At 44.2% G+C, this 19,990-nt stretch overlaps 1 protein-coding gene and 1 long non-coding RNA gene across 6 annotated transcripts in view; one reads left to right on the top strand and one right to left on the bottom strand.

The window, feature by feature from the left end:
- The first annotated feature begins 2,106 nt into the window (after window positions 1-2,106).
- On the top strand, window positions 2,107-5,924 carry LOC145520646 (uncharacterized). Its single transcript, XR_014064693.1, has 2 exons — window positions 2,107-4,451; window positions 5,066-5,924. It is a non-coding gene; the product is annotated as an uncharacterized LOC145520646 (long non-coding RNA).
- A 764-nt stretch (window positions 5,925-6,688) lies between these two features.
- LOC145520633 (zinc finger protein 621-like) overlaps window positions 6,689-19,990 on the bottom strand; it is a 57,059-nt gene continuing 43,757 nt past the window's right edge. For 2 of the 5 annotated variants that reach the window (XM_081527622.1, XM_081527624.1), the window contains 4 exons: window positions 19,087-19,170; window positions 11,497-11,623; window positions 10,846-10,950; window positions 6,689-9,703 (listed from right to left, as the gene is read on the bottom strand). In XM_081527622.1, coding sequence (XP_081383748.1) covers window positions 8,652-9,703; window positions 10,846-10,950; window positions 11,497-11,623; window positions 19,087-19,110 — 1,308 coding nt within the window. In that variant the 5' untranslated portion in view covers window positions 19,111-19,170 and the 3' untranslated portion in view covers window positions 6,689-8,651. Of the gene's footprint in view, window positions 9,704-10,845; window positions 10,951-11,496; window positions 11,624-12,854; window positions 12,905-19,086; window positions 19,171-19,624; window positions 19,983-19,990 lie in introns of those variants that run through there. The other 3 variants (XM_081527623.1, XM_081527621.1, XM_081527620.1) reach the window with 3 other exon arrangements.

Here is a 19,990-nt window from a genome sequence, read left to right as displayed (position 1 = left end):
TGTACAGGTCAAGAAGTAACAGTTAGAACCAGACATGGAACAACGGACTAGTTCAAAACTGGGAAAGGAATCAAGATTGCAGGGAGAAATATCAATAGCCTCAGATATGCAGATGACACTACCCTTATGGCAGAAAGCTAAGAATCGAACAGCATCTTCATGAAAGTGAAAAAGGAGAGTGAAAAAGCTGACTTAAAACTCAACATTCAAAAAACTAAGATCATGGCATCTGGTCCCATCACTTCATGGCAAATAGATGGGGAAACTATGGAAACAGTGACAGATTTTATTTTTGAGGGCTCCAAAATCACTGCAGAAGGTGACTGCAGCCATGAAATCAAAAGACACTTGCTCGTTGGAAGAAAAGCTATTACCAACCTAGACAACATATTCAAAACTAGTGACATTATTTTGCCACCAAAGGTCCATCTAGTCAGAGCTATAGTTTTTCCAGTAGTCACGTATGGATATGAGAGTTGGACTATAAAGAAACTTGAGCATCGGAGAACTGATGCTTTGGAACTGTGGTGTTGGAGAAGACTCTTGAGAGTCCCTTGGACTGCAAGGAGATCAAACCAGTCAATCCTAAAGGAAATCAGTCCTGAATATTCATTGGAAGGACTGATGCTGAAGCTGAAACTCTAATACTCTGGCCACCTGATGCGAAGAGCTGACTCATTTGAAAAGACCCTGATGCTGGGAAAGATTGAAGGCAGGAGGAGAAGGCGACAACAGAAGATGAGATGGTTGGATGGCATCACCAACTCGATGGACATGAATTTGAGCAATCTCCAGGAATTGGTGATGGACAGGGAAGCCTGGCGTCCTGCAGTCCATGGGGTTGCAAAGAGCTGGACATGACTGAGTGACTGAACTGAACTGAGAAGGTGGCAACGGTGTAAAATGAAAATTGTGACCAACTGAAATTTCCTTTAACAGCATAAATCTATTGTAACTAGTGAGGAGACTGGTAGAAATAACAATCATTACTGATTTATGAGAAATACAAGAGCCCGTCTTATAATTGGGCTTCACGTAATAAAAGTGTCAAAATGTTTTCTTTAAGCAATATATTTTTTGTATGTATTATCTAGCTTTTAACACAATATGATTTGGGGGCTTCCCTGGTGGCGCAGTGGTTAAAAATCCACCTGCTAATGAAGAGGACACAGGTTGGATCCCTGCTCTGGGAAGATCACAGATGCCACATGGCAACTAAGCCCACAGGTCACAGTTACAGAGCCAGCGCTCTAGAGCCTGTGAGCTGCAGCTACTGAAGTCTTGAGAGCCTACAGCCCCTGCTCCACCGCAATGAGGCTGCCGCAATGCAATGAACGCGTGCAGTGCCACAAAGAGCAACCCCGGCTTGCTGTAACTAGACAAAAGTCTGAACACGGCAACACAGACCCAGCACAGCTAAAAATAAATAAGGAAATCTTAAAACAATGTGATTCTTAGGTTAAAGCAAATCATATGACTTCTTTCTGCACAGCCATGAAATAGCTATTTGTACTGATCTACTTTTGGGGTTTTAAAAGACCACATTTCATAAACTACTTTGAGAATCATTAATTCAAGGTATTTTTGAAAACAAAACCCACTATTGTCTTCAGAAAACAAGTAGAGCAAAGGTGAGGAGTGCTGGGCGGCGAGGGGTCGTTTGGGACTGGGTTCCTGGAGCGTAGGGCAGAATGAGAGTAGTAGTATTAGTAAGAGGAGAATAGAGGAAGGAGAAGAGAGGAACAGAAGTATATCTTCTCAGGCTGCACCACTGATGCTGATCACTCTAGAAGTAATTTCTCTGTATTTCTGCACTTTGTATAAATGTGTATAATAGGGCTTCCATCATAGCTCAATTGGTAAAGAACCCACCCGCAATGCAGGAGATCCCGGTTCGATTCCTGGGTCAGGAAGATCCACTGGAGAAGGGAAAGGCTACCCACTCCAGTATGGTAGTAGAGTCCATGGCGTCGCAAAGAGTCAGACACAACTGAGTGACTTTCACTACTTTACTACTTGTATAAAATGTATCTATTTCTAAACACTCTATTGTTGTTTTAACTCATATAAACCATATTACAGTGTATCTTAGGTTGTGGGGTGGGGCTTTGTTTTTGCTTTTGTTTTGTTCTGTTTTTGATTATCAATATATTTAATATCTATCTGGTAGCACAAAATCTCCCATCTTCTTCAAAAATGACTTGGCTATTCTTTGTCCTTTGCTCTTCTGTATAAATTCTAGAATCAATCTGTAAGGCTGCAGGTGTGTGCTCACACACACACACACACACACACACACACAACCCCTTCCTCTAGTAATTTTGATTGGAATTGCTTTTAATATATAAATTCACTTGTCAAAAAATTGAAATCTGGATATTCACCTTCCCTACCCATGAATATAGTGCATTCATCAGAGATTTCAGTCATTTTCTATGCCTGTAAAGAGTATTTGACATTTTATAGCTGCCCAAAATATTTTGAAAATCCTTTCTCCTTTTTAGGATTCCTCCACATTATAAATCTCACTTTCTGAGAATGAAGCCAAAAATTATTTCCCTGGAGTCCTCGCTATTTAAATGTACACATACAACCAATTTCCACTGAGCAGGTACAACTTCTTGGAAGATGGAAATAAAGGTCATGAGACCATATAGTCAGGATCCTTCTCAAATGGATGTGGATCCACGTGGTTTTTCTCAGAACATGTAGCAAACCTGCTAGAGGTCTAGCCCCTAGCCCCTCTCTTTGGTGCGGTGAGGGCGCCAGGCTAGTAGCAGGCACCAGCAGCTGCTGGGTTTCCACTGGAGCCTCTTGGTTCTGCCCTTGGTCCCTTTTCTGAGCATCTGCACATGTGAGAGCCCAGCTTGGTTCCTTTTGGGAATTCTGTAAGCTACCTGGTGGTTTGTAGCAAATCTGTTTCTGCTTAAACGTGTTAAAATAGATTCTGGGGAATTCACTGATGGTCCAGTGGACAGGACTTTGCACTTTCACTGCTGTGGGCCCATGTTCAATTCCTGGTTGGGGAACTAAGATCCTATAAGCCACATGGAGTGGCCAAAAAAAAAAACCTCAACAATGATTCTGTTGTCTGAAACTGCACACTGACTGACAATTAGGAAGTAGAAGTGGGTTGCTGAATGTGACAGAACTGCCTTACTACATGTGATGAGAACTGGGTGAGAGAAGACCAGATATTGCAAGTTGAAAAATGGAAGAGATGAGGTAGGGCCCCATCTGGATCTTCTCACTCTGGCACCAGGGCTGAAGGCACAGCCACTCCCTGGAGCTCAGTTATCCCAGCAGAGGGCAGAATCGATCAGCTGAGGCTGGTGAGGACCAGGCAAGAGGTACTGGGAGGTTTGAGAGAGAAGGTTCAGAGCAGCAGTCCAGGAAAATGAAGGGAACCCTGGAGATACAGTATGACTGTAGGAGGCATTAAGGGCCTACTTGAAGTTACTTGCCATGAACCTCAAGCAGGATAATTCCACATGACAACGTGCTTTTCCCTGACCACTTCTGGTAGCATGGATGCAGGCACAAAGAAGGCAAAGAACTGCATTTAGTCAGAGATGGGGTCCTGCCAACTGAGTCTATACCAAAGCCAGAAAAGGGTAAGGCCATTAAGGGAGAGTATAGGGGAAGTGTTACAACAACTGACCTTAACTGACTTTAAGCGGGATAAAGAACATGCATGAAGGAAGTGAAGAGCAGTGAAAGGGGGGAACAGTGGGAGCTGAAGGACTGCTAGTATCAGGATTCTAAAAGAAGGAAATTGGAAAGGCAGGTCACAGAGCAAGATATTTAAAGTGCTGAGGATACAGAGGGGTGAAGTTTTAAAATGGCAAGGTCTAGGACATGATCAAAGGAGTGGTTCAGGTAAAATGAAAGGGTAAGAAAGAAAATGAGAGGTGAGCTGTTGGAAGGCTCCTCCACTGAAAACACCAAGAATTAAGACAAGATTAATGTTGAGCAGAGTGAGAGCAGGTGATGAGCTAACATCTTCAAGGAACAAAGGGCATGTGACCCAGAGGTTCCAGCCTGATGACAGGATTCAGAGGTGGAGGTGGTTTGGGGGATAACTGAGAGGTAAAGAATGGCCTGAAACTGGCCCAGAGAAAGAGGACCCAGAATATGTGATGTGAGAGATGGTGCTGGGACAGCTGCATACTCAAGAAATGAGCAGGTTTTGATCACAGCAGGAAGGACTTAACATTCAGTGTGGTTCCCTGACACCCAAAATTCCTGCTACCCTGCTATCGAGGAAAGAAAGGAGGGGAAGTGACCCAGAATCTAAGTCTTTCTTCAAGACTTTAAGCCAGTTTTCCTGTTCTTTGCCCATTAGCATCCCCATACACTTTCAGAAGTTATCTGAATCTTTCCTAAGCTTTTCTGCCACATGAGGGCACTGCTCAGCTCCCTGCGATGTGGCTTCAGTTCAGTTCAGTTCAGTCACTCAGTCGTGTCTTTGCGACCCCGTGAATCGCAGCGTGCCAGGCCTTCCTGTCCATCACCAACTCCCGGAGTTTGCAATGTGGCTTAGCATTTACTTTTCTCAGCTCTGCTCCAAGTCACAACTCTTTCATCCAATTTCGAGCTTCCAAAGTGTTATCATCAGCTTATTTTCACTGTCCTTCTGAGTTTATGTCTTTTAATTTTTCATTTATTTTTCTTAATGGGGTTTCAGGAGGGTGTGGATGTCAACATTTTCAACCACCATCTTTACAAAACTACATTGTGCATCTTATTTCCACAAAGTTTACTGGAAGAGGAGAGGTCTATTTGTTTAGTTTTAGTTTCTGGTTAATTTTTTTGGCTCCCACCACTACCACCAGCCCAAATTTTCTGAACTGCAAACCTTTAAACTAGTTTTCTAAAGAATGCATCCAAGACTGTAAACCTTGCTCTGAGTTCCACCTTTTGCCACATCCCATAGACCCCGCTATGTCTCCTGACTACTGTTGTTCATTTCTAAACCATCTACAGCATCCACTTTGTGCTCTCTTTAACCCAGGAGCTATTTTAAAGTGTATTAATTTATGTAAGAAAAAAAATGTTCTTTCAGCCAACATGCAAGTAAACAACAAAAACAGCATAAAACAGCCACTGTCCACCTCAGGAACTTCCTGGTGGTGGAGAACTCAAGGACTCCACAGGCCACATCAGATCTCTTTCCCCTTCCCTTTTCTTCCCTACGGACCAATTCCACTTGCTTTTCTCTCTCCTTCTAAACTGACACCACCCAAACTACTTGTAGAGGTCTCTTTCCTGAAGACCACTGAGAAATAGGCCAAGTCCTTTATCAATGTACACCCCTAGACATCATCTGCTCAAGGCAGCTCTCTCAAAGCGTGGTCCAAGCTAAAAGTCTGGGCATCACCATGGATATCCACAATCAGACACTTTGCTGTACAGCAGAAACTAACACAACATTGTAAATCAATTATATTCCAATAAAAACTTTTTATAAAATCAACCTCTGAGAGTTAGGCCAGAAAATTACTCATTTTACACCAGGTTATTCAGACACATGGTAAAATTTAAGAAGTGCTAATTGCAAGGGAGAAACATGTAGATAGAAAAGCAACTTTAAAAAAAACGTATGGCCCCTTCCATGAACATTTAAGGATTTACTTTAAGTTTGTGTTAATAAAGCCATGCCTTGGAGATTGCAAATACAGCAAGAAAGCAAGTCACATGAATTTTCTGGTTTCCCAGTGCGTATAAAAGTTGTTTACACTATAGTCTATGAAGTGTATAACAGTATTATGTAGGAAAAAAAAAGGAAAAACCTTAATTAAAAAATACTTTATTGCTAAAATATATTAGCCATTATATGATAATGCAGTGCTGCCACAAACCTTCAATTTGTAAAAACTACAGTATCTGCAAAACAGATACAATGAAGCACAATAAAATACGCTATGCCTATAATGCATAACTCAAGTTCTTTTCCCAGAAATTACTTCACATAGTCCTTTGCATAGTTATAAAAGACCTCATTTAAGGTCAAAAGCAAGATCAATCCAAAACTGTACTTCACTAGCCTGTCAAAACCTCTTGAGAGTCCCTTGGACTGCAAGGTGATCAAATCAGTCAATCTGAAAGGAAATCAGTCCTGAATATTCATTGGAAGGACTGATGCTGAAGCTGAAACTCCATTACTTTGGTCACCTGATGTGAAGAGCCAACTCATTGGAAAAGACCCTGATGCTGGGAAAGACTGAAGGCAAAATGAAAAGGGGACAGCAGACGATGAAATGTTTAGATAGCATCACTGATCAACGGACATGTATTGAGCTAACTTCATGTCAGGGAACGGTTAACAGGAGGATTCCTGTATGCTGTTTTCTGTCTCACATAAATCCTCTGTTCCTTATTAGCTCCTGACTGCAGGTGCGAGAGGAGCAGCAAGCTGCTCCCAGGACTGAGGAATGCATGTACTTCCTCCATTTGCTTTTCCAAACGGTGAAAGTGATTATTTATGATCCTCTTCCTTTTGATATGGATTGTCTTCTAGCTTTATGACTTGTTTCCTTGGTAATTTGTACGTCTGGTCTTTTGATCTTTATCTTTGCTGAAAAAGCTACCTTGCAAAACAGTATATATACTCACATTATGTTGAATGAAGCACCCTTGTTCCATCAGAGCTTGGGTCCCCTTGTCTTTCTTTCTATCTCTATCTCTCTTTTTCTCCGGCTAGTTCTCTGGAGCGTGGAAACCCACTGAGCTCACTTTCTTGCCCGGGCTTTCAAGACCTCCTCGAGAGGGCGCCCTGTGCCTTCGTGAGCAGTGCAAGCCCTGTGTCAAGAGCTCTACTGGTTCTCTGTGTAAACCAAGGAATTTTAGCCTCTTTCTCTCTTTTACTTTCTTATCATCAACTCCGGACCACCAGGTTCCGGTCCATTAAAGAACCCCAACAACTTCAGAAGACAGTGGGGGGATAGAGGAGCCTGGTGGGTTACAGGTTTGATCCCTGGTCTGGGAGGATTCTACATAACATGGGGCAACTAAGGCCATGTACCACAAATACTGAGTCAAAGCACCCCAGAGCCCATGTTCTGCAACAAGAGAAACCATTGCAGTGAGAAGCCCACACACAACTAGAGAAAGCCCATGTGCAGCAACAAAGACCCAATGCAAACAAAAATAAGTAAATAAAAATTATTAAAAAAAATTCCACAGGCATATTCAGATTTTCCCCAAATCGCTTGCTCCTATTTCTTTAGTAATTTGCCAAACTCATATTTCTAATTTATGCTATCTGGAGAAAAGTGCAGAAACCAACGCCACTTGCAAACAGGAAGTCAAAATGGCCACTAAAAAAAATTTACACAACAAATGGAGCAAAGATGAATGTCTTGGTGTACAGGTACTAGAGAAACCAGAGTTACAAGGAAACAACCAGGGATTTTCCCAAGTGGTCCAGTGGCTAAGACTCCGAGCTCCCAATGCAAGGGGGCCTGGGTTCGATCTCTGGTTATGGAACTAAGATCCCACATACCGTGGGGCAACTAAGCCTGTGTGTCACAACTAGAGAAGTGCCTGTGCCACAGTGAAGACCTGGAACAGCCAAATAAATTATTAAAAAGTTCATTTTCTTTAAAAAAAAAAGAGAGAAAGAAACAACCAGGTATCAAGAGCAAAACTGAAGATATGAAACAACTTCATGTTTCAAGACCTGATTGCTCTCAATCATATAAATGATTGTTATCACTGCATATATTTTTTATTATGATTATTTACTTAGTTTTGACTGTGCTGGGTCTTCATTGCTGCATGGGCTCTTCTCTAGTTGCAGCAACTGGGGGCTTCTCATTGCAGTGGATTCTCTTGCTGCAAAGCACATGCTCTAGGGCTCACAGGCTTGACTAGTTGCAGCAACTGGGGGCTTCTCATTGCAGTGGCTTCTCTTGCTGCAAAGCACATGCTCTAGGGCTCACAGGCTTGAGTAGTTATGGCACGCAGGCTCAGTACTTGTGACGCATGGGCTTAGTTGCCCTGCAACATGTGGGATCTTCCTGGACCAGGGATCAAACCCATGTTTCCTGCATTGGCAGGGGGATTCCTTACCACTGAGCCACCAGGGAAGCCACATATATGTTTTCTAACTGGTTATTTCACATGATTTTTAGCAGAGACGTACAGGATCCTCAATGATCTGTGTCTAGGACAACCCAACTTCACCTGCATGAATATACCGAATCTTCAGCCACTGAACCATCTGCATTTATTTTTAATGGCCCTAGTTGGAAGCTTATGCCACTTCTAAACTCTGACAGATCTTACATGCTTGTTTCTCCCAGGCAGCTTCCCTCATATCATAGGGGCCTTATGTGGGGATGTCTTATCTCAAAGGTACCTAATTCACCACAGCGTCCTACCAGCACTTCCCAAACCAGCAGCCCCATGATGCAGATACAGTTGTTACTGTTCAAGTCTGAAAGGAACCAATACGGAAATCAAGTGTTTCCATTATCTACCCAGAAGAAAGAGAATATATTATATAAACACAGTCTTTAAATATATCTCTATTACAATGGGGTTTATGCTCAAATAGCTGGAACACAGGTACAGTATAAAAGCTACAGATCAAGCTGAAGGTAGGTTAGAGATCTGCTATAACAGCCAGACAAGTGGCAATGGAGAGGTCACCGGGGGTGAGGAGAAGGGGTCAGAATGACTGGGGAAGGCTTCACAGTGGGAGGAAGACCCTGGAAGACATGAACTACTTGGACAGGGGAAGGAAGAACCCCAGAGGCGGGCAGCAGCATGAACACAGGCCCGGAGGCAGGAATGAGGACGGCGTGTGGCAAGGCCACAGCCACCGCCGGAGCAGAGCCCGGGCCCTGGAGACACCCGGGAGCTAAGGATGCAGAGGGGCCCTGGGGACGCAGCAGGGGTGGCCCAAGGGCCTTGCTAGGCTTGTTCTCCACAGGGTGCACTTTCTGATGCTGAACAAAGCTGCCGTACCACTTGAAGGCTTTCCCACACACCTTACACTGATAGGGCTTCTCTCCGGTGTGAACTCTCTGATGCTGAATGGAGGCGATCTTCTGGCTGAATGCCTTCCCACACTCCTTACACTGGTAGGGTTTCTCCCCAGTGTGGATGCGCTGGTGGACGATAAAAAGTGACCTACACCCAAAACCTTTCCAACACTCCTTACATTTATAGAGCTTCTCCCCAGTGTGTAGCCTCTGGTGCTGCAGGTAGGCGGCGCTCCGACGGAAAGCCTTGCCACACTCCTTACATGCATAGGGCTTCTCCCCCGTGTGGATCCTCTGATGCTGGGTCAAGGCGGTGTTGGAACTCAGACCTTTGCCACACTCCTTACATTCATAGGGTCCTTGGCCAATGTGATTTTTCTCGTGTACGATACAGTCGTAGCTGGACTTGAAAGCTTTGCCACACTCCTTGCACTTGAAGGGCTTTTCCCCAGTGTGGCTCCTCTGATGCCGAAGGAGTTTTGAGTTGTATCGGAAGATCTTCCCACACTCTTTACATTTGTAGAACTTCATGCCGCCTCGAAGTATCAGATTGGGATTCAGACTGAAAGTCTGCCACACTGCCTTGCTTTCAAGATCCAGGTGCTGAGACACATTTGTGAGAAGCCCTCCCACGGGCCTGCCGTGGGCCTCCGTGCCCTCAGAGGCTTGCTGCTCTACCGCCGGCTCTTCTGTCTTGATGCCCCTCTCACCACCTGACCAAAGAAACCACAAGTTTCCTCGTTACTGAACTGGAAGGGAAACGGCATCCAGCAGTCCTGGTTTTTTTCCTATAGGATGTGATTTTTTAAAAATACACCCATGAGATGGTTATGAGCTTCCATAAAGGAGGATGAGAGAGATCAGCAAAAACAATAGCATAAACTGGACAAGTGACGACCCTGCGGTCCAGGAAGTGCCTCTTATAAGGAAGGGCTGGGCAATGAACCAGGGCAGGTAAGACAGGCAAAATGAGAACTTCAAGAGTGGGAAGGAAAGGAAGCAGGAGGGGAAAAAAGAATGGCAGAGGTAAGACAGAGCAGAAAGAAATGCAAACAGGCTTTAAAACAAAGAGAAAGGGAGACCATCAAGGAGGGAAAAGACATCTGTGAGATGAAGGGGAGCACCTAGCAGCCCGGAAACACAAACAGTGAAATGATGGATCCCAATGCCCCACCTGGAAGCCAGGAAACCACCCCCAATTCTGAATTCTAAGTAACAGCAAGATAATTCTACTTTAAATATTTCACATAATATTCTGGGATAAAAGATTCTTTCTTTTAGGAAGTAAGAGGGAACAGAAGGTGATTGGAGAACTGTAGGCCACTGTGGTGTTACCACTAAAGGAATCACTTTTTACAACATTACAGTATGTGTGAGAAGTAAGGCCTGAAAAGTTTCTTCCTAAAGACAACCCAAGTAATTAAAACGTTCCAGGACTGACTGGTAAGCAGACTCTGGAAATTTTAGGATGGGTGGGTGTGCGTTGAGAGTGTGGTATTGGGGGAATATTCTTGCCCTTTCCTCTATGGCCCCATTTAAAACAAATTCATTGTAAACTACAACATTATGAAACTTTAAAATACTAAAAATTATATAAATATTAAAAAGGCAAATAAAATCATAGCTATGGTACAAATCAATCAGTGTGATGCACAGAATCACACTTTCCTTAAAGTATGGCTGAAACCCTACCACCCTGCCATGAAAACTGTCCTTACAGGTTCGGGATGGGAACTCAACACAGGTCAGCGAGTGTACCGAGTCAGCTCCAGGGAGCTTTGCTCTCCGCCACAGAAGAAACATTTCCAGTAAACCAGGAAGGCGAAACCAGAAGGTGCTAAGTCCCCTTACTCACCTGGACAGATGCCTCTCAAATCCTCTGCTTCCCAGGGATCAGGGTCCCCTGGAGCTTCCCCTCTCTCCAGCTGGGAGATCAGATTAGGTCTGGGGAATGGAGACACTATTCCAGCAAGAAAGAGAGACAGACAAGTTGAGGGGAGACATCCAGAGCTGTTACTGAGATCCCTCTGCCCACCCCAAGGCAGGCGAGTTGAGTTGGGGGGGAAGGGGACTGCCTGGGGGACCAATGAGCCACCCAGGGGTTCTGAGGAAGGGGTCCAAACTGCACTCCATGGAAAGACCAGGGAGACAGTGATTCTCCTCAGGGAGAAAGTGCAAGCTCGCCCGGACTCAGAAGAAAGGACATCCTCTCAGGAAGGATGAATGTACTGGTATCCTGGGAGGCTCCTGCACACAGGAGAGGGCCCACATCCACAACACTGCAAGGACGGAGGACCTGAGGTCTCCTGGGGGCACCCCAAGAGTCCTCTCCTTCAGGGTCCAAAACCACGCTCTTCCCTGGGAAGGAATAAAGTCCAACTTCAAAGCCAGAGGGAACCTGGGATTTCCCCACCTAGCATCTCCACAGAACTCTAAAGACTACTAGAACCTCCAAGACATTTGAGGAAGACGTCAACTATCAGAGAGGGCCACTGAGAGACCTTACCCAGGGAAGCCACATTTGCATAATTCTCCAACATCACCTCCCTGTACAGGGCCCTCTGCGCAGAATCCAGGCTGGCCCATTGGTTCTGAGTGAAGTACACAGCCACGTCCTCAAAGGTCACTGGCTCCTGAAACAACAGGTTCCCGCTCAAGCTCTGAGTGAGGGCCAGAGGGGGCCAGTGTTAGCTTCTGGGAAGAGGTGGACCTGCCAAGGTCTGTGACTCTGGGCCCTGTGGAAGGTCTGTTCTGTGGACAAGAGCACTCAGTACCCCAGCCCTCATCCAGGGCTCCCACCTTCAAATGTGGAACACCAAGGCTGTCCCATTTGCTCAGCTCTGTGGCTCCAAACTGTCATCCCAACCTCACAGCCTGGCATCTGGGGCTCTCCAAGCTGTAACTGTATCAACCTCTTATGTTCCTGTCTCCATGGAGCTGTCTCGCTAGGACCCACTGCCCTGAGGTACCCATAACCTGTCATATTATTCTCTGTACACCAACTACTCTCCCCATCTCCTCTCAGCCAAAGTACATGTACACCGCCACATGTATTCCCTGCTCCAGTTTCTCCTTGGCCTTCCCCACCAGCTTCCACTACACACAGAGAAGCCACTCCTTAGAAATAGCCCCAGTACAGCTACACGTTAAAAAAAAAAATGAAATCAGAACATGCTTTAACACCATATATAACAAAAAAATCAAAATAGATTTAAAGATCTAAATGTAAGACAGGATACTATAAAACTCTTAGGGGAAAACATAGGCAGAACACTTTTTGACATAAATCACAGTAGTATCTTTTTCAGTTCGTCTCCCAGAGTAATGAAAAGAAAAACAAAAATAAACAAGTGGAACCTAATTACACTCAAAAGCCTTTGCACAGCAAAAACACAAAGTGAGAGAAAATATCTGTAAACAATATGACTGACAAGGGATTAATCTTCCAAATTTACAAACAGCTTATGTACTCAATGTCAAAAAAAAAAAAATCCAGTCAAAAATGGGCAGAAGATCCAAACAGACATTTCTCCAAAAAAGACATACACATAGCCAAGAGGCATATGAAAAGATGCTCAGCATCTTTAGAGAGACTATTAGAGAAATGCAAATCAAAACTGCAATGAGGCATCACACTGTTCAGACAGCCATCACCTAAAAATCTACAAACAATAAATGCTGGAGAGGGTATGGAGAAAAGTGAACCTCCCTACACTGTTAATGGGAATGCACACTGGTACAGCCTCTGGGGAGAAGAGTACAGAGGTTCCTTAAAAAGCTAAGAATAGAGCTACCAAATGATTTAGCAATCCCACTGCTGGGCATATAGCCAGAGAAAACCGTAATACAAGAAGATACACGTACCCCAGTGTTCACTGCAGCACTGTTAACAACAGCCAGGACATGGAAGCATCCTAAACGTCCATCGATGGAGGAATGGATAAAGAAGATGTGGTACATATATACAATGGAATATTGTTGCTGATGTTTAGTAATTCAGTCATGTCTGACTCTCTTGCGACCCCAAGGGCTATAGTCCACCAGGCTCCTCTGTCCATGGGATTTATCAGGCAAGAATACTGGAGTGGTTGCCATTTTCTCCTCCAAGGGGTTCTCCTGCATCTTCTGCATTGGCAGGGAGATTCTTTACCACTGAGCCACCCTGGAAGCCCACAATGGAATATACTTGGCCATAAAAAAAGAATAAGATAATGCCATCTGCAGTAACATGGATGGACTTAGAGATAGTCATATTGAGTTAAGTCAGTTAGATGGAGAAAGAGAAAATCATATGATATAGCTTACATGTAGAATCTTAAAAAAAAAAAAAAAAAGAACTAAACAGAAACAGACTCACAGACTTAGAGAATGAATTTGTGGTTACCAGAGGGGAAGATCCGTGGGGAGGGAAAGATTGGGAATTTGGGACCGACATGTATACAGTACTATGTTTAAAAGAGATAAGTGACATAGGCCCACTGCATGGCACAGGGAACTCTGTGGTATATTCTGCAGTAACCTATATAGGAAAAGAATTTGAAAAAGAATAGATACTTGAATATGTATAACTGAATTGCTGTGCTGTATACCTGAAACTAACACATTGTTAATCAACTATACTACAATATGAAATAAACATTTTTAAAAAAACACTCCCAATATTTCACAAATTTCTTTTCATTCCTTCTTACCATATTAGAAAGCCAGCTCTCTTGAAGGAAACCTGTAGCCTGCCTATTCTGGCCTCTTCTCTGAACCACACATCTTCAGAGAAGGCTGGCTGTGTGCTGTCTCCGGGCATGGGCACATCCCCTGGCCTGCGTCTTGAGCTTCATCCCACTTGTGAAAGTTCACCCCTCTCTGTCTCCCTGGGCCACCTCCATCATCCCAAGAGTGACGAGAACTCATATTCATAGACTAGACACTAGGCACCAGGCTCTTGGGTGGGTACTTCTAAATCTTGTGTGTGATTTACTCTTTATAACACAATATGAAGTCAGTTATTACCCCCATTTTTCAAAGAATGAAACTCAAGTTCATAAAAATTCACTACTTTGCCCCAAATCACACAGCCATGAAGTGACAGAGCTGGGACTTCAACCCATATTTGTCAAACAGCAAACCTGGGCTCCTCCCACCTAATGAGCTGCCTCCGACACAGGGTTCATGAACTTCTCCAAACATACAGCCAACCCCTGAACCTCCTCCTAACTTGGTGTTGCCCCTGTCTGGAGAAGATCTTTTCACACCCACAACTTCCAAAATCAACAGTCAATCCATCTTTATCGTGTTCCCTCCAGGCCACATGGGACCCCTCCCCCAATCTAGACTGCTGCTGCTGCTAAGTCACTTCAGTCATGTCTGACTCTGTGCGACCCCAGAGATGGCAGCCCACCAGGCTCCCCCATCCCTGGGATTCTCCAGGCAAGAACACTGGAGTGGGTTGCCACTTCCTTCTCCAAATCTAGACTGAGGGGTCAGCTATTTCAGAATAGCACACATCATCCTAGAAGCCAGAGCCTCTGCATCTTCTGAGACACAAGAACAGTCTCTAACGGCGTCCACTGGCTACCTTCTTTGCTGCTGTGGACAGACTGCACAATGCAGACCACAGAGACTGGGCTCCCAACCTGGAAGGGGTTTCCTGACTTCTGCACCTTCTCACCTTGATGACCCCACAGATGATTCCACCTCCTGGGAGTCTCACTATCCTATGCAGTCAGCGTTCTTTTCAGCCGATGAAAATGAAGACACCTGTCCACTGGGGCTCAGTCAAGCCCCTAATTGTCTGAGTGTCCCCGTCTCTCCCGGCAGCTCCCAGAGCAGCCTGTGCACTGGAGACAGCACAGGGGACAGGGAGAAGGGAACACTCTCACAATGGCTGCTAGCGGAAGCAGGGAAGAAACACACCCCAGGATAAAAGCTGGTAACGGCTCCTGGCTACTCTCCTCGCTCTACACTCAGGTCCTTATGAGGGGGTCCTTTTCAAACCACAACTAGGGAATTCAAAAGGAGAGAGTGAAAAGAAAAAGAACATAAAAGAACAAATTTAGAAACTTCTCAAAGGAGACTGACCCTTAAACTGGGCACTGACAAAGTCCACAGGGCCCCTGGAATACTTGAGCCCAAAATCCAAACATCAAATAGAACCATGATGTCCTGTGAGTAAACACGGTTCCACCAACAAGGCATTAAGGGCTTCTGAGGACAGCGGCCACAGCCTGGTAGGAAAACCGAAGTTCACTCTGCTTCCTGGAAGTCAAGTCTCACTCCCTCACATCTCCAGAGCTGCTCTCACAGTCTTCCCCACCCAGTACCATCTTCCTTGACACGCTGTTCCTCCCACCTGCTTTCAAATATTCCCAGGTATCATGAGACCAAAAAAACCGCCCATTATTAAAGGGAAACTTGGGCTCCCCTGGTGGTCTAGTTTTTAAGAATCTGCCTTGCAATACAAGGGACACTGGTTCGATCCCTGGTCTGGGAAGATCCCACATGCCGTGGAGCAACTAAGCCCATGTGCCACAACCACTGAAGCCTGCGTGCCTAGAGACCATGCTCCACGACAAGAGAAGCCACCGCAACACAGAAGCCCTCAAACCGCGATTAGACAGTAGTCCCCACTCACAAACTAGAGAAGCACCACAACTAGAGGGGGCACAACAACAAAGACCCAGTGCGACCCAAAATAAGTAAAACGTATTTTTTTAAAATAAAGGGGAACTTACTATTTTAAGACAGTTAGGTTGTTGATACAATTTTCTTCCTCCTGTGGATGGTCCCTGTGTACCTCACTTCATTTTTCTCCACTGTATTTTTTCATCATGTGACAAAGTACACTTTTATCATGTATCTCCCTCTCACCAGAATGTAAGCCATGAGGCAAGGATTCTGCTTTCTTCATTATTGCTTTCCTAGTGCACAGTAGGTTTTCCTAGTAGCTTTTCCTAGTGTCTGGCAGATCCAAGATGATTAATATGAATTTGAGGAAAGAATTAGTTTCAAAAATGGTTCGATCACAAATAGCATTTTCACACTTATGAAGATGGTCAGAAAAGAACAGCAAATAACCACCTTCACAGTGAAATGCCAGGGCACATCCATTAAAGCTGATGGCTGATAATTTACCATACGCTGAGGTTCTACTTTCAGTAAAAGACTGGACAAGCAGCATAAATATAGCTAATGAAGTAACATAAATATCTTTCTTGCAGATGAAATGGTTATCTGTCTAAAAAATATCCAAGACCCAAGAAAATATATGAAAAACATTTAAAACTGACAAGATAATTCATCAAGTTAGCTAGATATAGGATACAGGAACCAAAAATGATTAGCTTTACTAAATATCACTATGAACGATTAAAAGACAAAATGGGAGAAAAGAAGATGCCATTCATATGAAAAGAGCTATGAGTAGACCCAACAAAAACCTGCAAAACCAAGATGAACTAAATGATTATTAAAATAAATAAAACAGGAACCGAATAAATTAGAATATACAATTAGAATAAATTAGATATTCTAATTAGAATAAATTAGAATATCCCTTTCTAAATGGGAAGAATCAAACTTGTAAAGAAGCCAATTATCCCCAATTTTGCCTATGATTCCATTAAAATCAACTTCTCCACCAAAACAAATCAGTGGGAGGAATGCAGATGCTGGGGCTCATTTAAAGTCATCTGAGAAAAGTAAGTGTGAGAGACTATCTGAGAACATTTTGAAGGAAATACATTTTTTAAAGAAAAGATGGGAGGGAATTGAACCCTACCTGAAAAGGACGATACTTCAAGGAAATGAGAATATAAGCCATAGATAGTGAGAAAACATTTAAAGAGAAATACATAATAAAGGACTATTATCCCACGTACACAAAGAACTCTAAAAACTCAACAGAAAAATGAAGGACCTGATCAAAAAATGGGCAAAAGACCCGAACAGATATCTCACCAAAGAAGTTATACAGCTGGCAAACAGGTATACCAAAAGATACTCTACAGCATATGTGTTCAGGGAAGTGCAAATTAAAACAATAAGATACCACAACACACCTAGTAGAATGACCAAAATCTGAAACACTGACACCACCAAATACTGGTGAGGATGGGGAGCAACACGAACTCTCATTCACTGCTGGTGAAAACACAAACTGGTGCAGTCACTGTGGAAGACAGTTTAACAGCTCCTTACAGAACTAAATACATTCTTACCATATAATCCAGCAATCACACTCCTTGGTATCTTCCCAATGAGCTAAAAACTTGAGTCCACACAAAAACAAGCACAAGGATGTTTACAGTAATTTTATTCATAATTGCCAAACCTTGGAAGCAACCAAATGGTCCTTCAGTAGGTGAATAAACTGTGGTACAGTCAATGGAATATTATACAGTGCTTTAAAAAGCTATCAAGTCATGAAAAGTCACACAAGAACCTGAAATGAATACTACTAAGTGAATGAAACCAACATGAAAATGTAGGATACCAATTACACAGTACTGTGGAAAAGGCAAAAAGGTTGACAATTGCCAGGAAAGGAGGGCAGGACACAGGATTTTTAGAGCCTGTGAAAAGACAGTGTATGATACAACAAGAGTAAATACATGTCATTATACATGTGTAACCCACAGAATGTACAACACCGACAGTGAACCCTAGTGCAAGCTATGGACTCTGGGTGACTATGATGTGTCAATGTATGTTCGTCAATTGAACTAATGTATCACTCTGATAATGGGCTATGCATGTATGGGGCCAGAAAGCATATGGGGACTCTGTGCTATTTGTTTAATTATGCTATGAACCTAAAACTTCTCTAAAAAAAAAAAGAAGTCTACTAAGAAAAGAAAAGGGAGGGAGCAGAGAGCAATACTTAATCTCTTACCTGGATTATAATATCCTCCAAAATGACTCACATTCTTTTGCAACCAACTCACCACTATAGGCCAAAAATCTTTTTAATATATAAATCCATTCCTTTCACATGCCCGGCTTAAAATTCTTTAGCATCTTCCTACTGAACTCAGTAGTGAAACCAGAGTCTTCATAGTGACCTCCGAGACACTAGTTGTGCCTAGTTGTCCCACCTCACAACGAACTAGTTCCTCTAACCTTTCCCTGTCTCTAGAATATACCCAGCTTTCTCCACTACCTCAGGGCTGAAACATTTGCTATACTCTCTGGAAAGCTCGGCTTTGGCTCTCTCTCCAGTAGTCCTCCAGCCTATTTCTACCTCATCCTTGACGTCTCAAGCTCACGTGACCACCTCCATGAGGGATTCCCTGATGATTATCTTCAAAGGGAGCTGCTTTGAGGCTTCTCAAATTTGAGACGATGCATGAGAATCACCCATAGAACTTGCTGTAACAGATTCCTGACCCGACCTACCCTCCTCCCCAGTATGATTACTGATCTAGGGTGGCACCTAGCGATTTGCAGTTTTAAAAAGCATCCAAGTGATCCTGATGCTGCCCATCTGTGGACCTCACTATTAGGAAGCACTGTACTTGAGCAACAGGTACTTATGATATCAACTTACTTGTTTTTGGTAAAAGTACCCTCCATGAGGAAGGAGAACTTGTCTGCTTTATTTAGCACTATGTGCCTAGTGTTTGAAAGCACATATGGAAAGAACAATGCAGGTCTCCCTGGGATACACCTACTATTTGTGGAACAATCTCTTCAATTAAGGATTTTTCTCAAGCGATTTCTCACCAAGCAACCTTTTTTTTTTTTTGCTAATCCCATATTTCTAATTTATCCTCCACCCCCAACATGTTTCCCTCTAGATAAGGTTGTTTTCTATATCTGTGCACACAACTTTTATTTGTAGACTATCTCAAATGATCTCGATTTTCATGTTCTGGGGGAATTTCTTGACATGGGTCCCCCCTTTTCTACTTAAAACCTATATATGCAAACTCTTCACTCTACACACAAGCCTCTAACCTCCCCCACCACGTATTTACAACCTTAGCCCTGAAGATGGACTCAAGAGGGAAACCACAGCCTGGCCAGGTTAGGCCTCTTTGGTCCCTTCCTAATGACCTGACAGCTAAAGTGCCTTTTAAGACTGAAATGGAGGTAGGCTCACCTGAGGCCAAGTGGTTTGGAGCATGGCTGATGTCCCCTGTCTCTGTGCACTCTCCCCGGTTTGGAAAAGCAAGGACCTTAAAAGCTGAGAATAGAAGAGCCATGAGCGCAATGGTCCCTTCTCTACATCACCCACAACCGCCCAGTCTTCCATCCATTTCCAGCATTGGCAGGGGTCTCTACCAGCCCTCCTCTGGCTGATCGCCCCCACCTCCTCATGAATTGCTCTTCGGGACAATCCCACCACCTGCCTCCTCTGCCCAAGAGCGCTCCTGGGCCCATTCACACCGAGTGGACCGAGGCACACATGACAAATCCGGCCCCTACAGTACTGGGTCTGAACAAACTTAAAAACCTAAAAGAGTGCTTATGGGGACCACGTCATTGACTCCCAAAAGTGCCTATGGAGAGGAGACAAGGGTGGCTGGATTTGGACTGAGTGAAATATTCATGGTCACATCAGCTATCAGGGGACGGGAGACCCAAGAGGCTCTCCACCCAAGCAAGCAGGAGACCCCAAACATCAGAAACTTCAGTACCGGCCACGGGGGGCTGTTGGGCCAACTTCTTTTGGACAAAAAAAGGATCACGCCTCGGTGGGCAAGGGACTGGACCAGGGCTCTAGAGGCCCCGCCGCCACCTCGGCGGCTTCTGTGAGGCCCAGACGCCGGGGCATCCGGTCAGAGAGAGGCCAGTTCGGGGCAGCGTGCTGACGAGGCGCTAAGGAAAACGAGGAAGCTGGCGCCTAACGGGACTGGGAAGAAGAACTCGCCAGAATTTACCCTCTTTCCCTCATAACCCCTAGAAGCGGTTCTCTTAAAGATCATGCAGAACCGAGCGCAGGTGTCCACCATCCCTCTAGGCCTCCCATCTCGGTGGTTCCGGCGGCGCGACCTCACGTAACC

This window comes from Giraffa tippelskirchi, chromosome 9 (assembly GCF_054371585.1).
Source record: "Giraffa tippelskirchi isolate mGirTip1 chromosome 9, T2T-mGirTip1v1.2.pri, whole genome shotgun sequence".
Lineage (NCBI taxonomy): Eukaryota > Metazoa > Chordata > Mammalia > Artiodactyla > Giraffidae > Giraffa > Giraffa tippelskirchi.
Note: the sequence above shows the minus strand (reverse complement) of the source record. Positions and strands in the feature narration are given on the sequence as shown.